Source organism: Triticum urartu, chromosome 2, assembly GCF_003073215.2.
Source record: "Triticum urartu cultivar G1812 chromosome 2, Tu2.1, whole genome shotgun sequence".
Lineage (NCBI taxonomy): Eukaryota > Viridiplantae > Streptophyta > Magnoliopsida > Poales > Poaceae > Triticum > Triticum urartu.
This window is the reverse complement of record NC_053023.1, coordinates 564,275,464-564,298,789: the sequence shown is the minus strand read 5'-3', so window position 1 is coordinate 564,298,789 and position 23,326 is coordinate 564,275,464. Positions and strand designations below refer to the sequence as shown.

General features: G+C 43.6%; 1 protein-coding gene across 2 annotated transcripts; it reads right to left on the bottom strand.

The window, feature by feature from the left end:
• Nucleotides 1-19,181: 19,181 nt before the first annotated feature.
• Nucleotides 19,182-23,240, bottom strand: LOC125538790 (kelch repeat-containing protein At3g27220-like). 2 transcript variants are annotated; one of them, XM_048702077.1, is made up of 7 exons: nt 22,898-23,240; nt 22,048-22,227; nt 21,265-21,494; nt 20,925-21,095; nt 20,552-20,657; nt 19,859-20,065; nt 19,182-19,532 (listed from the first exon to the last, which is right to left on the bottom strand). In XM_048702077.1, the coding sequence occupies exons 1-7, from the start codon at nt 23,087-23,089 to the stop codon at nt 19,368-19,370; spliced, it is 1,251 nt and encodes a 416-aa protein (XP_048558034.1). In that variant the 5' UTR covers nt 23,090-23,240; the 3' UTR covers nt 19,182-19,367. The 2 variants fall into 2 exon arrangements, with proteins under 2 accessions (XP_048558034.1, XP_048558035.1); XM_048702078.1 differs by having other exon boundaries at nt 22,048-22,229; nt 22,903-23,240.
• Nucleotides 23,241-23,326: the final 86 nt, after the last annotated feature.

Below are 23,326 nucleotides of genomic sequence, written 5' to 3'. Positions count from 1 at the left end.
TCTTCTATGAAGTACTTGGTGAAGGAAATATACCCTAGAGGCAATAATAATGTTATTATTTTATTTCCTTATATCATGATAAATGTTTATTATTCATGCTAGAATTGTATTATCCGGAAACATAATACTTGTGTGAATACATAGACAAACTAAAACGTCACTAGTATGCCTCTACTTGACTAGCTCATTAATCGAAGATGGTTATGTTTCCTAACCATAGACATGTGTTGTCATTTGATTAACGAGATCACATTATTAGGAGAATAATGTGATTGACATGACCCATTCCAGTAGCTTAGCACCCGATCGTTTAGTATGTTGCTATTCCTTTCTTCATGACTTATACATGTTCCTATGACTATGAGACTATGCAACTCCCGTTTGCCGGAGGAACACTTTGTGTGCTACCAATCATCACAACGTAACTGGGTGATTATAAAGGAGCTCTACAGGTGTCTCCAAAGGTAAATGTTGTGTTGGCGTATTTCGAGATTAGGATTTGTCACTCCGATTGTTGGAGAGGTATCTCTGGGCCCTCTCAGTAATGCACATCACATAAGCCTTGCAAGCATTGCAACTAATGAGTTAGTTGCGAGATGATGTATTACAAAATGAGTAAAGAGACTTGCCGGTAACGAGATTGAACTAGGTATTGAGATACCGACGATCGAATCTCGGGCAAGTAACATACCGATGACAAAGGGAACAACGTATGTTGTTATGCAGTCTGACTAATAAAGATCTTCGTAGAATATGTAGGAGCCAATATGAGCATCCAGGTTCCGCTATTGGTTATTGACCAGAGACATGTCTCGGTCATGTCTACATTGTTCTCAAACCCATAGGGTCCGCACGCTTAAGGTTTCGATGACAGTTATATTATGAGTTTATGAGTTTTGATGTACCGAAGTTAGTTCGGAGTCCCGGATGTGATCACGGACATAACAAGGAGTCTCGAAATGGTCGAGACATAAAGATTGATATATTCGAAGGCTATATTCGGACATCGAAAGTGTTCTGGGTGATTTCGGAGAAAACCGGAGTACCGGAGGGTTACCGGAACCCCTCGGGAGAAGTAATGGGCCATATGGGCCTTAGTGGAGAAAGAGAAGGGCAGCCAGGGTGGGCCGCGTGCCTCCTCCCCCTGGTCCGAATTGGACTAGGAGAGGGGGGGCGGCGCCCCCCTTTCCTTCTCCTTCCCCACTTCCTTCCCCCTCCTAGTAGGAGTCCTACTCCTACTAGGAGGAGGACTCCTCCTTGGCGCGCCTATAGGGCCGGCCGGCCTCCTCCCCTTGCTCCTTTATATACAGGGGCAGGGGGCACCCCTAGACACACAAGTTGATCCACGTGATCATTTTCTTAGCCGTGTGCGGTGCCCCCTTCCACCATAATCCTCGATAATATTGTAGCGGTGCTTAGGCGAAGCCCTGCGACGGTATAACATCAAGATCGTCACCACGCCGTCGTGCTGACGGAACTCTTCCCCGACACTTTGCTGGATCGGAGTCCGGGGATCGTCATCGAGCTGAACGTGTGCTAAAACTCGGAGGTGCCATAGTTTCGGTGCTTGATCGGTCGGGCCATGAAGACGTACGACTACATCAACCGCCTTGTGCTAACGCTTCCGCTGTCGGTCTACAAGGGTACGTAGATCACACTCTCCCCTCTCGTTGCTATGCATCACCATGATCTTGCATGTGCGTAGGAATTTTTTTGAAATTACTACGTTCCCCAACACTTGGAGGTGGAACCCGCCTTGCAATGCCGAAGACAATCTGCGCGCCGGACTCGTCGTCATTGAAGCCTGGTTCAGGGGCTACTGAGGGAGTCCTGGATTAGGGGGTGTCCGGATAGCCGGACTATACCTTCGGCCGAACTCCTGGACTATGAAGATACAAGATTGAAGACTTCGTCCCGTGTCCGGAAGGGACTTTCCTTGGCGTGGAAGGCAAGCTTGGCGATACGGATATGTAGATCTCCTACCATTATAACCGACTCTGTGTTACCCTAGCCCTCTCCGGTGTCTATATAAACCGGAGAGTTTTAGTCCGTAGGACGAACAACAATCATACCATAGGCTAGCTTCTAGGGTTTAGCCTCTCTCATCTCATGGTAGATCTACTCTTGTACTACCCATTGTTGGGGTACGTAGCAGAAATTCAAAATTTTCTACGCATCACCAAGATCAATCTATGGAGTAATGTAGCAACGAGGGGAAGGAGAGTGCATCTACATACCCTTGTAGATCGCTATGCGGAAGTGTTCAAGTGAACGGGTTGATGGAGTCGTACTCGTCATGGTCCAAATCACCGATGATCCTAGTGCCGAACGGACGGCACCTCCGTGTTAAACACACGTACAGCCCGGTGACGTCTCCTACGCCTTGATCCAGCAAGGGGAGAAGGAGAGGTTGGGGAAGACTCCATCCAGCAGCAGCACGACGGTATGGTGGTGGTGGAGGAGCGTGGTACTCTAGCAGGGCTTCGCCAAGCACCGCAATAGACGAGGAGGGAGAGGGGTAGGGCTGCGCCAAGAAGGAGAGGAACTCATCTGTTGGCAGCCCCAAGTCCTCAAGTATATATAGGGGAGAGGGAGGGGTGCGCCCCACCTAGGGTTCCACCCTAGGGGCGGCGGCCAGCCCCAATCCCATCTAGGGTGGCGGCCAAGTGGAGGGGGAGAGGGAGGCAGACCAGGCATGGGCCTTAAGGCCCATCTGCCCTTAGGGTTTGCCCCCTCTTCCCCTTAGGCGCATGGGCCTTGGTGGGGAGGCGCCCCAGCCCACTTAGGGGCTGGTCCCTTCCCACTATTGGACCATGTAGGCCTCCGAGGCTGGTGGCCCCACCTGGTGGACCCCCGGACCCCTCCGGTGGTCCCGGTACACTACCGGTGATGCCCGGAACACTTCCGGTGGCCAAAACCATACTTCCTATATATTAATCTTTACCTCCGGACCATTCCGGAACTCCTCGTGACGTCCGAGATCTCATCCGGGACTCCGAACAACATTCAGTAACCACGTATATCTATTCCCTATAACCCTAGTGTCATCGAACCTTAAGTGTGTAGACCCTACGGGTTCAGGAGTCATGCAGACATGGCCGAGATAACTCTCCGGCCAATAACCAACAGCGGGATCTGGATACCCATGTTGGCTCCCACATGTTTCACGATGATCTCATCGGATGAACCACGATGTCGAGGATTCAATCAATCCCGTATACAATTCCCTTTGTCTAGTGGTACGATACTTGCCCGAGATTCGATCGTCGGTATCCCGATACCTTGTTCAATCTCGTTACCGGCAAGTCTCTTTACTCGTTCCGTAACACATCATCCCGTGATCAACTCCTTGGTCACATTGTGCACATTATGATGATGTCCTACCGAGTGGGCCCAGAGATACCTCTCCGTTCACACGGAGTGAAAAATCCCAGTCTCGATTCGTGCCAACCCAGCAGGCACTTTCGGAGATACCTATAGTGTACCTTTATAGCCACCCAGTTACGTTGTCACGTTTGGCACACCCAAAGTATTCCTACGGTATCCGGGAGTTGCACAATCTCATGGTCTAAGGAAATGATACTTGATATTAGAAAAGCTTTAGCATACGAACTACACGATCTTTGTGCTAGGCTTAGGATTGGGTCTTGTCCATCACATCATTCTCCTAATGATGTGATCCTGTTATCAACGACATCCAATGTCCATGGTCAGGAAACTGTAACCATCTATTGATCAACGCGCCAGTCAACTAGAGGCTTACTAGGGACATGGTGTTGTCAATGTATCCACACATGTATCTGAGTTTCCTATCAATACAATTCTAGCATGGATAATAAACTATTATCATGAACAAGGAAATATAATAATAACCAATTTATTATTGCCTCTAGGGCATATTTCCAACAGTCTCCCACTTGCACTAGAGTCAACAATCCAATTCACATCGATATGTGATTAACACTCAAGGTCACATCCCCATGTGACTAACACCCAAAGAGTTCTGGGTTTGATCATGTTATGCTTGTGAGAGAGGTTTCAGTCAACGGGTCTGCAGCATTCAGATCCGTATGTACTTCGCAAATTTCTATGTCATCTTGTAGATGCAACTACTACGCTACATTTGGAGCCATTTCAAATAACTGTTCTACTTGGAGCTATTCTAAATTGTTGCTCCATTATACGTATCCGGTATCTCTACTCAGAGCTATCCGGATAGGTGTTAAGCTTGCATCGACGTAACTCTTTACATCGAACTCTTTATCACCTCCATAACCGAGAAACATATCCTTATTCCTCTAAGGATAATTTAGACCACTATCTGGTGATCTACTCCTAGATCACCTTTGTACCCTCTTGCCAAATATGTGGCAAGGCACACATCAGGTGTGGTACTCAGCATGGCATACCGTATGGAGCCTATGACAAAAGCATAGGGGACGACCTTCGTCCTTCCTCTTTCTTCTGCCGTGGTCGAGCTTTAAGTCTTAACTTCATACCTTACAACTCAGGCAAGAACTCCTTCTTTGACTGATCCATCTTGAACACCTTCAAGATCATGTCAAGGTATGTGCTCATTTGAAAGTACCATTAAGCGTTTTGATCTATCCTTATAGATCTTGATGCTCAATGTTCAAGTGGCTTAATCCAGGTTTTCCATTGAAAAACACTTTTCAAATAACCCTATATGCTTTCCAGAAATTCTACATCATTTCCGATCAACAATATGTCAACAACATATACTCATCAGAAATTTTATAGTGCTCCCACTCACTTCTTTGGAAATACAAGTTTCTCATAAACTATGTATAAACCCAAAATCTTTGATCATCTCATCAAAGCGTACATTCCAACTCCGAGATGCTTACTCCAGTCCTTAGAAGGATTGCTGGAGCTTTGCATACTTGTTAGCATTTTTCCAGGATTGACAAAACCTTCTGGTTGTATCTCATACAACCTTTCCTCAAGAAAATCGTCGAGGAAACAATGTTTTGACATCCTATCTGCATGATTTCATAAATAATGCAGTAACTGCTAACATAATTCCAACAGACTTTTAGCATCGCTACGTGTGAGAAAGTCTCATCGTAGTCAACTCCTTGAACTTGTCGGGAAACATCTTAACGACAAGTCGAGCTTTCTCAATGGTGACACTTACCATCATTGTCTGTCCTCCTTTTAAAATCCATATGTACCTAACAGCCTTACGACCATCAAGTAGCTCTTCCAAATTCTACACTTTGTTTTCATACATGGATCCTCTCTCGGATTATATGGCCTCGAGCCATTTTGGAATCCAGACCCACCATCGCTTCTCCATAGCTCGTAGGTTCATTGTTGTCTAGCAACATGACTTCCAAGACAGGATTACATACCACTCTGAAGTAGTACGCATCCTTGTCATCCCACGAGGTTTGGTAGTAACTTGATCTGAAGTTTCATGATCACTATCATAAGCTTCCACTTCAATTGGTGTAGGTGCCACAGGAACAACTCCTTGTGCCCTGCCACACACTAGTTGAAGAGATGGTTCAATAACCTCATCAAGTCTCCACCATCCTCCCACTCAATTCTTTCGAGAGAAACTTTTCCTCGAGAAAGGACTCGATTCTAGAAACAATCCCTTATTGCTTTCGGATCTGAGACAGGAGGTATACCCAACTGTTTCGGGTGTCCTATGAAGATGCATTTATCTGCTTTGGGTTTGAGCTTATCAGCCTGAAACTTTTTCACATAAGTGTCGCAGCCCCAAACTTTTAAGAAATGACAGCTTAGGTTTCTCTAAACCATAGTTCATCCGGTGTCATCTCATCGGAATTACGTGGTGCCCTATTTAAAGTGAATGTGGTTGTCTCTAATGCCTAACCCATAAACTATCGTGGTAATTCGATAAGAGACATCATGGTATGCATCATATCCAATAGGGTGCAGTTATGATGTTCGGACACACCATCACACTATGGTGTTCCAGGCTGTATTGGTTGTGAAACAATTTCCACAATGTCTTACTTCTGTGCCAAACTCGTAATTCAGATATTCATCTCTACGATCATATCATAGACATTTTATCCTCTTGTCATGACGATGTTCAACTTCACTCTGAAATTACTTGAACCTTTCAATAATTCAGACTTATGTTTCATCAAGTAAATATACTTAGTATCTACTCAAATCATCTGTGAAGTAAGAACATAACGATATCCACTACATGTCTCAACACTCATTGGACTGCGCACATCAAGATGTATTACTTCCAACAAGTTGCTTTCTTGTTCCATTTTACTGAAAACGAGGCTTTCAGTCATCTTGCCCATGTGGTATTATTTGCATGTCTCAAGTGATTCAAAATCAAGTGAGTCCAAACGATCCATCTGTATAGAGTTTCTTCATGCATATCTACCAACAAACATGGTTCGCATGTCTCAATCCTTTCAAAAATGAGTGAGTCCAAAGATCCATCAACATGGAGCTTCTTCATGTGTTTTATACCAATATGACTCAAATTGCAGTGCCACATTTGTGTGGTACTATCATTACTATCTTATACCTTTGGCATGAAAATGTGTATCACTACGATCGGGATGGTATTATTCAAATAAACAGAGTAACCATTATTCTCCTTAAATGAATAACCGTATCGTGATAGACATAATCCAATCATGTCTATGCTCAACGCAAACACCAAATAACAATTATTTAGGTTTTAATACCAATCTCGATGGTAGAGGGAGCGTACGATATTTGATCAACCTTGGAAATACTTCCAACACATATCGTCATCTCACCTTTTAGCTAGTCTCTGTTTATTCCATAGCCTTTTGTTTCGAGTTACTAACACTTAGCAACCGAACCGGTATCTAATACCCTGGTGCTACTAGGAGTACTAGTAAAGTACACATTATAATGCATATCCAATATACTTCTGTCGACCTTGCCAGCCTTCTCATCTACCAAGTATCTAGGGTGGTTCTGCTTCAGTGACTGTTCCCCTTATTACAGAAGCACTTAGTCTCGGGCTTGGGTTCAACTTTGGGTTTCTTCACTAGAACAGCAACTGATTTGTTGTTCCATGAAGTATCCCTTTCTTGCCCTTGCCCTTCTTGAAACTAGTGGTTTTACTAACCATCAACGATTGATGCTCCCTTTTGATTTCTACTTTTCGAGGTGTCGCGAATAGCTCAAGGATCATATCTATCCTTGATATGTTATAGTTCATCACGAAGCTCTAGTAGCTTGGTGGCAGTGACTTTGGAGAACCATCACTATTTCATCTGGAAGATCAACTCCCACTTGATTCAAGCGATTGTTGTACTCAGACAATCTGAGCACAAGCTCAAGATTGAGCTTTTCTCCCTTATTATGCAGGCTAAGAAAATCGTCGGAGGTCTTATACCTCTTGACGTGGGCACAAGCCTGAAATCCCAATTTCAGTCCTTGGAACATCTCATATGTTCTCCGATGTTTCAAAAACATCTTTCATGCCTCAATTCTAAACCATTTAGCATTACGCACCGAACTATCATGTAGTCATCAAAACGTGTATGTCAGATGTTCGCAACATCCACAGACGACGTTCGAGGTTCAGCACACTGAGCGGTGCATTAAGGACATAAGCCTTCTACTGTCTGCATAATTGCTACTATCAACTTTCAACTAATTTTTCTCTAGGAACATATCTAAACAGTAGAACTGAAGCGCGAGCTACGACATAATTTGCGAAGACCTTTTGACTATGTTCAGGATAATTAAGTTCATCTTATGAACTCCCACTCAGATAGACATCCCTCTAGTCATCTAAGTGATACATGATCCGAATCAACTAGGCCGTGTCTGATCATCACGTGAGACGGACTAGTCATCATCGGTGAACATCTCATGTTGATCGCATCTTCTATACGACTCATGTTCGACCTTTCGATCCTCCGTGTTCTAAGGCCATGTCTGTACATGCTAGGCTCGTCAAGTTAACCTAAGTGTTTCGCATGTGTTCCGAGGCCATGTCTGTACATGCTAGGCTCGTCAACACCCGTTGTATTCGAACGTAAGAATCTATCACACCCGATCATCACGTGGTGCTTCGAAACGACGAACTTTCACAACGGTGCACAGTTAGGGAGAACACTTCTCTTGAAATTTTAGTGAGGGATCATCTTATTTATGCTACCGTCGTTCTAAGCAAATAAGATGTATAAACATGATAAACATCACATGCAATCAAATAGTGACATGATATGTCCAATATCATATTGCTCCTTTTGATCCCCATCTTCGGGGCTCCATGATCATCATCGTCACCGGCATGACACCATGATCTCCATCATTGTGTCTCCATGAAGTTGTCTCGCCAACTTATTACTTCTACTACTATGGCTACCGGTTAGCAATAAAGTAAAGTAATTACATGGCGTTGTTCAATGACACGCAGGTCATACAATAAATAAAGACAAATCCTATGGCTCCTGCCAGTTGTCATACTCATCGACATGCAAGTCGTGATTCCTATTACAAGAACATGATCAATCTCATACATCACATATCATTCATCACATTCTTCTTGGCCATATCACATCACATAGCATACCCTGCAAAAACAAGTTAGACGTCCTCTAATTGTTGTTTGCATGTTTTACGTGGCTGCTATGGGTTTCTAGCAAGAACGTTTCTTACCTACGCAAAAACCACAACGTGATATGCCAATTGCTATTTACCCTTCATAAGGACCCTTTTCATCGAATCCGATCCGACTAAAGTGGGAGAGACAGACACCCGCTAGCCACCTTATGCAACTAGTGCATGTCAGTCGGTGGAACCAGTCTCACGTAAGAGTACGTGTAAGGTCGGTCCGGGCCGCTTCATCCCACAATGCCGCCGAATCAAGATTGGACTAGTAACGGTAAGCATATTGAACAAAATCAACACCCACAACTACTTTGTGTTCTACTCGTGCATAGAAACTACGCATAGACCTAGCTCATGATGCCACTGTTGGGGAACGTAGCAGAAATTGAAAATTTTCTACGCATCACCAAGATCAATCTATGGAGTAATCTAGCAACGAGGGGAAGGAGAGTGCATCTACATACCCTTGTAGATCGCTATGCGGAAGCATTCAAGTGAACGGGTTGATGGAGTCGTACTCGTCATGATCCAAATCACCGATGATCCTAGTGCCGAACGGACGGCACCTCCGTGTTAAACACACGTACAGCCTGGTGACGTCTCCTACGCCTTGATCCAGCAAGGGGAGAAGGAGAGGTTGGGGAAGACTCCATCTAGCAGCAGCACGACGGCGTGGTGGTGGTGGAGGAGCGTGGTACTCCAGCAGGGCTTCGCCAAGCACCGCAATAGACGAGGAGGGAGAGGGGTAGGGCTGCACCAAGAAGGAGAGGAACTCATCTGTTGGCAGCCCCAAGTCCTCAAGTATATATAGGGGAGAGGGAGGGGTGCGCCCCACCTAGGGTTCCACCCTAGGGGTGGCGGCCAGCCCCAATCCCATCTAGGGTGGCGGCCAAGTGGAGGGGGAGAGGGAGGCGCACCAGGCATGGGCCTTAAGGCCCATCTGCCCTTAGGGTTTGCCCCCTCTTCCCCTTAGGCGCATGGGCCTTGGTGGGGAGGCACCCCAGCCCACTTAGGGGCTGGTCCCTTCCCACTATTGGCCCATGTAGGCCTCCGGGGCTGATGGCCCCACCTGGTGGACCCCCCGGACCCCTCCGGTGGTCCCGGTACACTACCGGTGATGCCCGGAACACTTCCGGTGGCCAAAACCATACTTCCTATATATTAATCTTTACCTCCGGACCATTTCGGAACTCCTCATGACGTCCGGGATCTCATCCGGGACTCCGAACAACATTCGGTAACCACGTATATCTATTCCCTATAGCCCTAGCGTCATCGAACCTTAAGTGTGTAGACCCTACGGGTTCAGGAGTCATGCAGACATGGCCGATATAACTCTCCGGCCAATAACCAACAGCGGGATCTGGATACCCATGTTGGCTCCCACATGTTCCACGATGATTTCATCGGATGAACCACGATGTCGTGGATTCAATCAATCCCGTATACAATTCCCTTTGTCTAGTGGTACGATACTTGCCCGAGATTCGATCGTCGGTATCCTGATACCTTGTTCAATCTCGTTACCGGCAAGTCTCTTTACTCGTTCCGTAACACATCATCCCGTGATCAACTCCTTGGTCACATTGTGCACATTATGATGATGTCCTACCGAGTGGGCCCAGAGATACCTCTCCGTTTACATGGAGTGACAAATCCCAGTCTCGATTCGTGCCAACCCAACAGACACTTTCGGAGATACCTGTAGTGTACCTTTATAGCCACCTAGTTACGTTGTGACATTTGGCACACCCAAAGTATTCCTACGGTATCCGGGAGTTGCACAATCTCATGGTCTAAGGAAATGATACTTGATATTAGAAAAGCTTTAGCATATGAACTACACGATCTTTGTGCTAGGCTTAGGATTGGGTCTTGTCCATCACATCATTCTCCTAATGATGTGATCCCGTTATCAACGACATCCAATGTCCATGGTCAGGAAATCGTAACCATCTATTGATCAACGAGCCAGTCAACTAGAGGCTTACTAGGGACATGGTGTTGTCAATGTATCCACACATGTATCTGAGTTTCCTATCAATACAATTCTAGCATGGATAATAAACGATTATCATGAACAAGGAAATATAATAATAACCAATTTATTATTGCCTCTAGGGCATATTTCCAACACCCATATCATCAATATTAATCAAGCAGGACGTAGGGTTTTACCTCCATCAAGAGGGCCCGAACCTGGGTAAAACATCGTGTTCCCTGCCTCCTGTTACCATCCGGCCTAGACGCACAGTTCGGGACCCCCTACCCGAGATCCGCCGGTTTTGACACCGACAGCCCCCAAGGGTTGCCAAAGTGTACGGGTTCGGTGACCGCCCCCAAGGGTTGCCATTTGTACGGGTTCGGTGACCGCCCTTAAGGTTCCCTTAGTGGAATCACGGCATCTTGCATTGTGCGAGGGCGTGAGGAGATTACGGTGGCCCTAGTGGCTTCTTGGGTAGCATTGTGCCTCCACACTGCTCCAAATGGAGATTATCATCCGCAAGGGTGTGAACTTCGGGATACATCGTCGTCTCTGCGTGCCTCGGTTATCTGTTACTCGAGCCCTTTACTTATGCACTTTACTTTGTGATAGCCATATTGTTCTTTGTCATATTTCTTGCTATCACATAGTTGCTTATCGTGCTTAGCATAAGTTGTTGGTGCACATAGGTGAGCCTAGTTGTTTTAGGTTTTGTTCTTGTCAAATTAACCGCTAGGTTTTTCCGCATTTGTTCAAGCCTAAACCGTAATTATTTTAAAGTGCCTATTCCCCCGCCCCCCCCCCCTCTCTAGGCGACATCCTCGATCTTTCAATATCGACTTTAGAACCATTTCCCACATGCATCGTCACCTCGTCCTTAGCCAATCTTCGCTTAATCTGTAGCCCCTGTTTCGAGTTGCAAATGTTAGCAACTGAACCAGTATCAAATACCCAGGCACTACTGCGAGCATTAGTAAGGTACACATCAATAACATGTATATCAAATATACCTTTCACTTTTCCATCCTTCTTCTCCGCCAAATACTTGGGGCAGTTCCGCTTCCAGTGACCAGTTCCTTTGTAGTAGAAGCACTCAGTCTCAGGCTTAGGCCAGCTTGGGTTTCTTCACTTGAGCAACAACTGGCTTGCTGTTCTTCTTAAAGTTCCCCTTCTTCCCTTTACCCTTTTTCTTGAAACTAGTGGTCTTGTTGACCATCAACACTTGATGCTCCTTCTTGATTTCTACCTCCGCAGCCTTTAGCATTGCGAAGAGCTCAGGAATTGTCTTATCCATCCCTTGCATATTATAGTTCATCATGAAGCTCTTGTAGCTTGGTGGCAGTGATTGAAGAACTTTGTCAATGACACTATCATCAGGAAGATTAACTCCCAGTTGAGTCAAGTGGTTGTGGTACCCAGACATTCTGAGTATATGTTCACTGACAGAACTATTCTCCTCCATCTTGCAGCTGTAGAACTTATTGGAGACTTCATATCTCTCAATCCGGGCATTTTCTTGAAATATTAAGTTCAACTCCTGGAACATCTCATATGCTCCATGACGTTCAAAACGTCGTTGAAGTCCCGGTTCTAAGCCGTAAAGCATGGCACACTAAACTATCAAGTAGTCATCAACTTTGCTCTGCCAGGTGTTCACAACATCTGGCGTTGCTCCTACAGCGGGTTTGTCACCTAGCGGTTCTTCCAAGACGTAATTCTTCTATGCAGCAATGAGGATAATCCTCAAGTTACGGACCCAGTCTGTGTAGTTGCTACCATCATCTTTCAACTTAGCTTTCTCTAGGAACACATTAAAATTCAAAGGAACGATAGCACGGGCCATTGAACTACAATAACATAGACATGCAAAATACTATCAGATACTAAGTTCATGATAAATTAAAGTTCAATTAATCATATTACTTAAGAACTCCCACTTAGATAGACATCTCTCTAGTCATCTAAATGATCACGTGATCCATATCAACTAAACCATGTCTGATCATCGCGTGAGATGGAGTAGTTTTCAATGGTGAACATCACTATGTTGATCATATCTACTATACGATTCACGTTCAACCTTTCGGTCTCAGTGTTCCGAGGCCATATATGCATATGCTATCAATATAAGTGATATGATATGGTCATCATCATCTTGTGCCTTTGATATCCATCTCCAAGGCACCATCATGATCACCATCGTCACCGTCTTGACATCTTGATCTCCATCGAAGCATCGTTGTTGTCTCGCCAACTATTTCTTCTACGACTATCGCTACCGCTTAGTGATAAAGTAAAGCAATTACATGACGATTGCATTTCATACAATAAAGCGACAACCATATGGCTCCTGCCAGTTGTCGATAACTGTGTTACAAAACATGATCATCTCATACAATAAAATTTAGCATCATGTCTTGACCATATAACATCACAACATGCCCTGCAAAAACAAGTTAGATGTCCTCTACTTTGTTGTTGCAAGTTTTACCTGGCTGCTACGGGTTGAGCAAGAACCATTCTTACCTACGCATCAAAAACCACAACACGGTATAGTGATTGCTTTTTGATCTTTAGAAAGAACCTTGTTCATTGAATCCGATTCAAATAAAGTTGGAGAAACTGACACCCACCAGCCACCTACATGCGAAGCACGTCGGTAGAACCAGTCTCGCGTAAGCGTAAGTGTAATGTCGGTCTGGGCCGCTTCATCCAACAATACCGTTGAATCAAGAATCAACTAGTGACGACAAGCAATATGTATATACCCACGCCCACAACTCCTTATGTTCTACTCGTGCATATAACATCTACGCATAAACCTGGCTCAGATGCCACTGTTGGGAAATGTAGTAATTTCAAAAAAAATCTTACGCACACGCAATATCATGGTGATGCATAGCAACAAGAGGGAAGAGTGTTGTCTACGTACCCTCGTAGACCGTAAGCGGAAGCGTTATGACAACGCGGTTGATGTAGTCGTACGTCTTCACGATCGACCGATCCTAGCACCGAAGGTACGGCACCTCCGCGATCTGCACACGTTCGGCTCAGTGACGTCGCACGAACTCATGATCCAGTAGAGTGTCGGGGAAGATCTTCGTCAGCATGACGGCGTGATGACGGTGATGATGATGCTACCGGAACAGGGCTTCGCCTAAGCACCGCTATGATATGACCGAAGTGGATTATGGTGGAGGGGGCACCGCACACGGCTAAAAGATCAATGATCAACTTGTGTGTCTATGGGGTGCCCCCCTCCCTCGTATATAAAGGAGTGGGGGAGGGGGATGGGGCCGGACTCCTAGGCGCGCCCCATGGGGAGTCCTACTCCCACCGGGAGTAGTACTCCCCCCTTCCCCTAGTTGGATTACGAGAGAAGGAAGGGGGAGGAAGGAGGAAGGAAGGGGGGCCGGCCCCCCTCCCAATTCGGATTGGGCTTGGGGGGGCTCCCCCTCCTTTGCTCACTTTTCCTCTCTCCCACTATGGCCCAATAAGGCCCATATACCTCCCGGGGGTTCCGGTAACCTCCCGGTTCATCGGTAAATGCCCGATCTCACTCGAAACTATTCCGATGTCCAAATATAGTCGTCCAATATATCGATCTTTATGTCTCAACCATTACAAGACTCCTTGTCATGTCCGTGATCATATACGGGACTCTGAACTACCTTCGGTGCATCAAAACACATAAACTCATAATACGATCGACACCGAACGTTAAGCGTGCGGACCCTACGGGTTCGAGAACTATGTAGACATGACCGAGACACATCTCCGGTCAATAACCAATAGCGGAACCTAGATGCTCATATTGGTTCCTACATATTCTACGAAGATCTTTATCGGTCAAACCGCATAACGATATATGTTGTTCCCTTTGTCATCGGTATGTTACTTGCCCGAGATTTGATCGTGGGTATCTCAATACCTAGTTCAATCTCGTTACCGGCAAGTCTCTTTACTCGTTCCGTAATGCTACATCCCGTAACTAACTCATTAGCTACATTGCTTGCAAGGCTTATAGTGATGTACATTACCAAGAGGGCCCAGAGATACCTTTCCGACAATTGAAGTGACAAATCCTAATCTCGATCTATACCAACTCAACAAGCACCATCGGAGACACCTGTAGAGCACCTTTATAATCACCCAGTTACGTTTTGACGTTTGGTAGCACACAAAGTGTTCCTCCGGTATTCGGGAGTTGCATGATCTCATAGTCATAGGAACATGTATAAGTTATAGAGAAAGCAATAGCAACAAACTAAACGATTATCGTGCTAAGCTAACGGATGGGTCAAGGTTCTAATGATGTGATCCCGTTTATCAAATGACAACTCATGTCTATGGTTAGGAAACATAACCATCATTGATTCAACGAGCTAGTCAAGTAGAGGCAAACTAGTGACACTCTGTTTGTCTATGTATTCACGCATGTACTAAGTTTCCGGTTAATACAATTCTAGCATGAATAATAAACATTTATCATGATATAAGGAAATATAAATAACAACTTTATTATTGCCTCTAGGGCATATTTCCTTCATAAAATGAACACGCCCGGTTAGTGACTGGATGCGTCCGCGGACATTTCGAGGGATCAAATTTGTCTATAGATGCTTAAGACGTCAAGTCTTGTATTATGGGACAAAGTAGGATGTTTTTTACAAGACAATGCTGTGCGGACTACAGTGTTTACATGCAGTTAATCGTTTGCTTATACTACTAACTTTATTTCAAAATGAGAAAAGTATACCTTTTGTCTCTCAATTTTTGGTGAAGTCTAGATTTGGTCCCTCAACTTCAAAACCGGACAACTTGCACCTCTAACTACCGAAACCGGACAAGGTTCATCCCCGGACTCGGTTTTGACCGGTTTTGGTGTTGACTCACCCCGGTTTTGACCTGTGCTCACTCATATTCCTGTAATTTTTTTATATCCGTGAACTTTTTGAAATCCACATACACTTTTCAACTCCGCATAGTTTTTTCAAGGTCACATATTTTTTTCAAAAATAAACATACTTTTTTCAAATCAGCAAACTATTCTAAAATTCACATACTTTTTTCAAATCCGTGATTTTTTAACATTTACGTACCTTTTCCAAATCCCCATATTTTTCCCAAGTTTGTGTAATTTTATCAAATCCAAGTATTTTTCAAAGCCATGAACTTTTTTTGAAATTCGCATACTTATTGCAAATCCACATGCTTTTCAAAGTCCGCATTTTTTTTCAAATCCGTGTTCCATTTATAATCCATGAACTTTGTTTGAAATTCACATACTTGTTTCAAGATGAAACAATTTCTGAAATCCACATATTTTTGCGTAAAAGAAGTCCATATCCGCGTACTTTTTTCAAGTTCGCATAAAATTTTCAAATTCATGAACTCTTTCAATAAAATGTACTCAAATTTGAAAGTGTACATCAATTTTGAAAAATTAAATGAACTTAAAAAACTAAATGAACTTTAAAAAAAATACGCATATTTGAAAAAGTACATGAACTTGTAAAAAGTACGCAGATTTAAAAAAAGTACAAAAAGTTTAAAAAGGTTCACGTATTTGAAAAAATAACCGAATTTGAAAACATCATGTGGACTTGGAAAAGGTATCCAAATATGAGTCGGAACGGTCAAAACCGGGGTGGGACAGCACCAAAACCGGTCAAAACAGTTACCAGGGATGAATCTTGTCCGGTTTTAGAAGTTAAGGGTGCAAGTTGTCCGGTTTTGGAGTTGAGGGACCAAATCTAGACTCCGCCAAGAATTGAGGGACGGAAAATATACTTTTCTCTTTCAAAATACATGACGGACTATGAAGCATGCACCAAACTTCTCTATATTTCACAAGTAATTTAAAATATATATATATATATATTTAAATTCTTTTATATTTGGATATAAAATACCAGTATATTTGTTATGAGAAATAGTTTCGTACTGTCAAATTTAATGTTCATACAAAAATAATGGTCTTTTTAATCAACTCATTTTTTAGCACCAGTACAGACACAAGCGCTCATATACATACGCATATACTCACCCATTTGAACGCACACACGCACACCCTACCCCTATAAGCACCTTCGAAAAACTGAGTCGGCATATTATCTTGAGGGATACCATTATCCACCTAAACATCTCAACCATAGGTTGGTTCGCAATCAACTCATTGTTTGATTCACGGTATAGGATTTCCTTTCTTAGGATTCATTTGCACTTTATTTTAGAGGAATAACTCAAACCTTTTGGTAGAATTTATTTGTTTCCTATGCTATCAAACACTCTTTAATCCAGATTTTTGTAATTTTCTAATTTCATAGTAGGAATCAAGAGGATATGACACCCTAATCTTGTGTTTTTTCTATTCCTGAGTTTTGAGAATCCTACTAATCAAATAGGCCCTATGGGGTACTATTAACTATATATACTCATGATCAACTAGGTAGCATTAGCAGCTAATGTTGTTTTCTAAGTTATAAATTAGACGACTTTGGAGTTGTTGAGATGTGGCCAGCATGTAGCAGGGAAGAGGCGCCAGCTTCAGCGGATGGCTTGCCATCCTCTACCCAGATCTGATGCTCCGGAGACTGCTAGCCCAAGTGCGGCTAGGTCGCGGCGGTAGAGTTCCGCGGTGTCAATCTTGTGGTAGTGACGACTGCACTTCGAGTGGGCAATGTTGATTCGCCTTTCGTGCTCCGCCTCCGGCGATGTCAGCCTCTAGGTCGGCGGTTCTGGGTAGGGCTCTCTTCATTGGGGTAATAGTCGCTCTACCTTCGGCGTTGGTCCTGGGCGACCACTCTGACATCTGGTGACAGACTCATTGCGGATTGCAATGGCCACCAGAAAGTATTCGTGAGGGTTTATCTCTTCAGATTCAGTGGGTGGCCCCTATGGATGGCGGCTTGACGCAGAGGGATGGTTGTGGTGATGACGGCCCACGTTGCATGTACCTGCCGGGATCACGGAAAAGTGATGGCAACAACATATAAGTGAGGTCGATGGTGGTGCTACGCAAGTATCCGGTCTCGAGTTCCTAGGTGAAAGCCCAGGTCTCCCATGTTGGATATACCTGTGAAACTGGTAGCAAGTTACGCCTAGGACTGAGCTAGCTTGAACCATAAATTCTTGGAATTTCCAGTACTTTGTAGGAAGGAATTACAAGGGATCTTGATACTAGGCCTAGGGCTATATCCCTAGTCATCTACGCCAATGCCTGACAATTACGATGTTTTTATGTGGCTATCTTGTTAAAGCATTGTTTGGATTGGTTCTTCATGGTGAAAACATAAATTCTGACCTCGAGTGGTTGGATTGATGACGGCAACGCTTGGGCTTCACTGCCTTTCCGAAGACGTTGTTGTTGAAGAATCTCGCCGTCTGTGTGGTGCCGATCGCGGATCAGGTTGTTTTCAGTTTTTTTTCCTCACCTATGCATAGATTTGTGTGCATGTGTTCATGTTAGTTGTGTTGCAGAGGTCCGGTGTGTGCTTGTTGTGTTTGGTATCTTATTGATTCTTCATTTTGAGCAAATAAAACCACCCTTCATCCAAAAAATGGATGTGTGCCTCATGCCATACCTCAAGTGTTGTACTCCGTCTAACTGCCATCACTTAAAAGCTGGACGCCGAAAGCCCGAAATGCTGATATTTTCTCTCTTTTTTTAGCAAAATCTTGAAATGCTTTAGAAACGTCAACGAGGAAAGAATTGCAGAAAAACTGGAAAGTGCTACACGAGCGGCACTAGCTGTCCCCTGGATATGATCCTGTACAGATCAGGAATCGGTTCTGTGGTCATCGGCAGCGACATGTCGTGAGCAATCTACGGCATAAAACAAGAGGTGCAAGTTAGTACTGTACGTACTTCTCGGTAGCTCCCAGCTTTCGAAGGAAAAAGAAAACAAAAATGTTTTGATCATCGTAATCACAAGGAACCATCCAGCCACTTTATACAAGTCCAATTACACGGGCGAAAAGCAGCAACCGCCAGAGAACAACACTTGCCATTTCACAGAAGGCATGTGAGAGGTGTAACTGTGTGAGTTGAAATAGCTCAAGTCCATGTATTGAAGAACTCTTGCCCTTGGATTGTAGCCCTAACCTTTTGGAATAAACTAGTACTGTTGATCTCGCAAAAAAAAAACTGTAGGAATAGGTCAAGATGACGTTGATGCCTCAGAGGATACGAACTGGATTCACATCCAGTTTAGAAGCTACTACTGCAGAGGCTTGAGAGAATAATAAGTCTTGGTCTTAGAAGGTGTTTGGATGAGAGGTGTTTCTGGTTAACTAATGCGGAGTGCATATGAAAACTACCTGCCGGATGCCTCTTATCTGAACACCTCTCAGATGTAAGAGTGAACAAGCAACGGCGAGAATGCTTTCAATACCTGATGTGGCTAGCAGTATTTCGTACAATATACTTTTCTCCCACGAATTGCTATGTACTCCAAGAATAGAGGAACATCAAGAAACACAAGAGTAGAAGTATCTGTTGCAGCTAGGAGTACAAGATTAGAACATCAGCATAGGATATTGTACAAAATTGTGTAAAGTGAGCTATTCTGTGATGTAAGTATAACCGCAAAATATAAGCATACAACAGAGTAAGTGGCATGATGTGAAAGTGCACAACAAAGCCAACCAATTCGTATGACAATAAACTAACTCGCCCACCAACGGGGGGGAATCGAACGGTTATGTACCGAAAAGAATACTGAAAGAATGCTCTGCTAAAATCAGTTCTCCTTTAGAAAAATCACAGGTGCAACTTAGTTCTCCACATGCACCCGACAACCTTTTTAGGAGATGGGTTGCTTGGGCCCTTGTCCCGTTGCCCGGAAGTGAAATACAGCCAGCCATCCCAGTATCCTACCAACGTGGTCTTGATCCGGAAAGGTAACCGCCCGATCACACTCCATTCCTGTATGCAGATGGAATTTCAGTCGCATCACGATAACAACCCACGCAATTCAAGATTTACGGATCCTCTTTTTTTAAGATTCTCTTTCACAGTTCTGTTAGCATCATATTATTCTAGAACAGAAATTTGGATGTGTAGAATAACAGTATTTCAGTTCTCTGTGTATTAAGAGCAGAACTTAAAAAAAACAAGAAACAGAGAAAACACCACATTGCAAACAACAGGATGTTGATAGCTAATACCTAGCACAACATTTTCCCAACTTCCCCTGCTTTCATGAACTGCTTTTTTAACAAAACAAAAAAGGTATATGGAACGATATGTACCAGTGTCTCCAAATTGAACCGAAATACTTCACCAACCAAGGTCATTCTTTTATTAATTGGGTGCTTTTCTGTAGTTCCCCCAGCAATAATTATAGAATTGTTGACATTCGTCCAGGCAAACTCTATATGTGAATCTGGCTTCGGCATGGGTGGAAGTTCCTTCCACTTCATTTCATCATCAAGCATGTATACATCACTGTACACCATCTGCATAGGCACAGATCAAGAGAAGGAATGTAGAACTTTAAGTAAGAAAACTATTGTGATTAGAAGATGAAACATTTCACACAAGTATCTATATTTTTCTTAAATATCGAGTATCTATGTTGATAAACACGCGAGCTAAAAAATCATCATTATTCTGTAATACATCCTATTATGGTACCATACGATATGATAGATTTTTCACTAAGTGCCGATCTACAATTGACTGTAGGGCATTAACTATTTACAATCACTCGTAGAAAAACAGACCTGTCCTCTGTATCGAAACTGCAGTCCACACTAGTTGCCACTAGGTGAAGCATGCTAGGTATTCAACGTCTATTTAATAGATGCAGTCATGCAAAAAACATGGCTGAGATACGCAACTAATGCAATAAACTGATCTGAGTTGACATCTAAAATGAACAACTTTCTCCATCATGTGTAGCAATTCAGCATGTATACTGATTAATCAAAGTATCAACATACCTCACTTCTTCTAACACATTTAAATATAGGTGATCCAGGTTTGGCCATAAAATCTCCTTCTTGACCACCAATAACAAGGAGCTTATCATTAGCAACAACACATGCCCTGATGCAAAATAGTAGGTCATGAACTAAGAAACATGTTATGTGTTACATAAACCACCCTCAATTTTGTATACTGTGCAACCAAATTTCTTGCCCAGAACTTATTCTTCAAAATAGTTGATTAACAGAAAATGTATTGCCAGGAGCACAAGAAGAGTTTAAAGACACCAGAAAGTGAAACGTCGAGAAGTCAAGACGATATAGGAATCTAACAACTTCCATTTTCAAAGAACAACAACAGATGTCACATGAAGAGGAAGTAACAGACCTATGTGGACCACCACGAGGGATTGGTATCTCGCTCCTCCATTCCTGCTCCAATGCTTTCCCATCCTTAACTGCGAGGCTCCAATGTTCAACTCCAGGTTCATGTCTGTCCTCCTTACTACCACCCATCACATGAAGCCTCCCTCTCCAAAGTTGTGTGGCTGGAGCATACCTGAACAAGATATTTACAGGGAAAAAAGTGAAAGAACTTGTCAAATCTTCAGACTCCAAAATACTAGTATTTAGATCAATGGAAGAATAGGACCATGCAAGTACAAATACAAACAAATGCATAATGTGATGTCTAATATTAAGTGTGAAAAATGAAACAAGACTCGTACCTAGGAACTGGCAGTGGAGGCAAATCATGCCATTCTTTTCTTTCAGTGTCCAACACAAAATTTCGAGCTGTAGGCCCCCTACACTGAGGGCCGTATTGTCCAGTTACTACGTAAATATATCTTCCATCTGTAACCATCCCCAGATGTGAATGTGCCATTTCCTTTGGCATATCAAACTTTCCTCCCCATGTATTATCCGAGAAATTGTAAATATCCACATGAGAATGCACCTATAAATGGAAAACATCAGAAGGTCTCAAGAGTTAACTTGTTGACAAACAGAAATAACTAATGATAGACCTCTGCTGTTCTGCAATAAAGAAAACAACATTACAAGGAACAACTGGAGAATTTTGCAGTGTGGCTTCATTAAATTAATTGAACTCAGCAATATGTATCGACTATCATAGCTATTTATAATGAGGTCATGCAACAACATTACATAGTACAACTACTTGAACTTAATTTCGGTAAGTAAGGGCACGCTTGAACTTTGGCATAATGCTCATTCATTTTATTCAGTTTAATTTGTTGAGTCTATAGTGTACAGAGTACAGACTGACAAAGCTGCAACCATTCAGATACCAAAACTACAGCAATAGTGTGAAGTCCCCCCACCCCCTCCACAACTACAACATTTTATGTTAATTCAACTTTTAAGTAAAATATCCATCTTAAGCATTAACATGTGTATATATTATGCTTAAGCAAGTATCATCTTAGACAGTACAGAAAAATAGGCAAACCTAGTAAACTAGTAAAAGAACGGGCAAGTTTCCTCACATAGTTAATGGTGCCATATCCAGCAAACACAAATAAGAGATTCTTAATCTGTATAGCAGCACCGTCCAAACGTGGTACCGGTGCTTCAGCCATCTGCTCCCACTGCAATTCTGGTGCTGGCAAATCCGCAAAAGTGGCACTTATGTCCATGGAACCTGTAGATGCATTGCCCTTTGTTTGCTGTACAAGAGAAGTATATAACATAATTAGTTCTGAATGAAATCATTGTAGCAGACAGAATGATGATAATAAGCAAGCAAATCAACTTGAAATCCAAATTATACCATAGCAATCTAGTCACAACATAGGTCATGACAATTAACAAATCGATTTCTTAGGAGTTAGAAATTAATTTGCAACAAATTGCAAAACAAACAATGGCCTACCAGTGGATGTACATTGCCATTTCACCAGCAGTTCTATAAGATATTCAGTAAGAAAATTTATGACCACCACAGCCAAGCAACATGACCAACCAGAAATCAGTGTTCTGCAATTAGACACTCGAACATCTACATTGCCACAGGAAGCAAGCATAACCAACTTTAAAAGTTCACACCAAACAATCAAGCAAACGATGGATGCTCGAGTGAACTGCATTAGGTCGAGGGGAAGTTGCGAGTCAAGCACTTGAAGGCAGTAAGCCTAGAGGCAGGGCAGCAAATGAATTTCTACTCTGCCAATCGGAGAGTGCAGAGGTCAATATAATCGCACACCTCAATAGGAAAAAAATCTCCTACCAGATCTCAGTAATCGCACACCCCGACAATGCCAGAGCACAGAATAGTTGAAGGCAGTAGAGGGCAGACAGCAGCCCAATAATCATAAAAATCAGGTTGAGGGGCGTCACCTTATTCGCCGAGGGCGGCGGCGACGCCGTGGGGCGAGTGGAGATATCGACCCTCGAGGGCCAGATGGAGGGGGCAGCGGAGCGGGAGGAGGCCCAGAGGTAGTCGGCGACTAGGAAGAGTCCGAGGATGGCGACGACGGCGAGCGCCACGAGGTGCTTGGGCGGCAGCGCCTTCGCCGCCGGCCTCGCCATCGGTGGATCGCTAGAACCTACAGGCGGCGGCCGCGGCGGCGAGAGGAGCGTGTCGGTGACATCAGTGGTGAGCCGAGGAGTAGTAGCGATTCCGAGTTTAGATTCACGGCACGCGCAGAGAACAAAACGACATTTTCGTTAGAGCTCTTGGAATTTTTAGGGATTTTTTTGCAACTAAATTATCAAGAGCATCACCAACAGTTACCTAAAAAACACCCCATAAATATGGTTTCACGA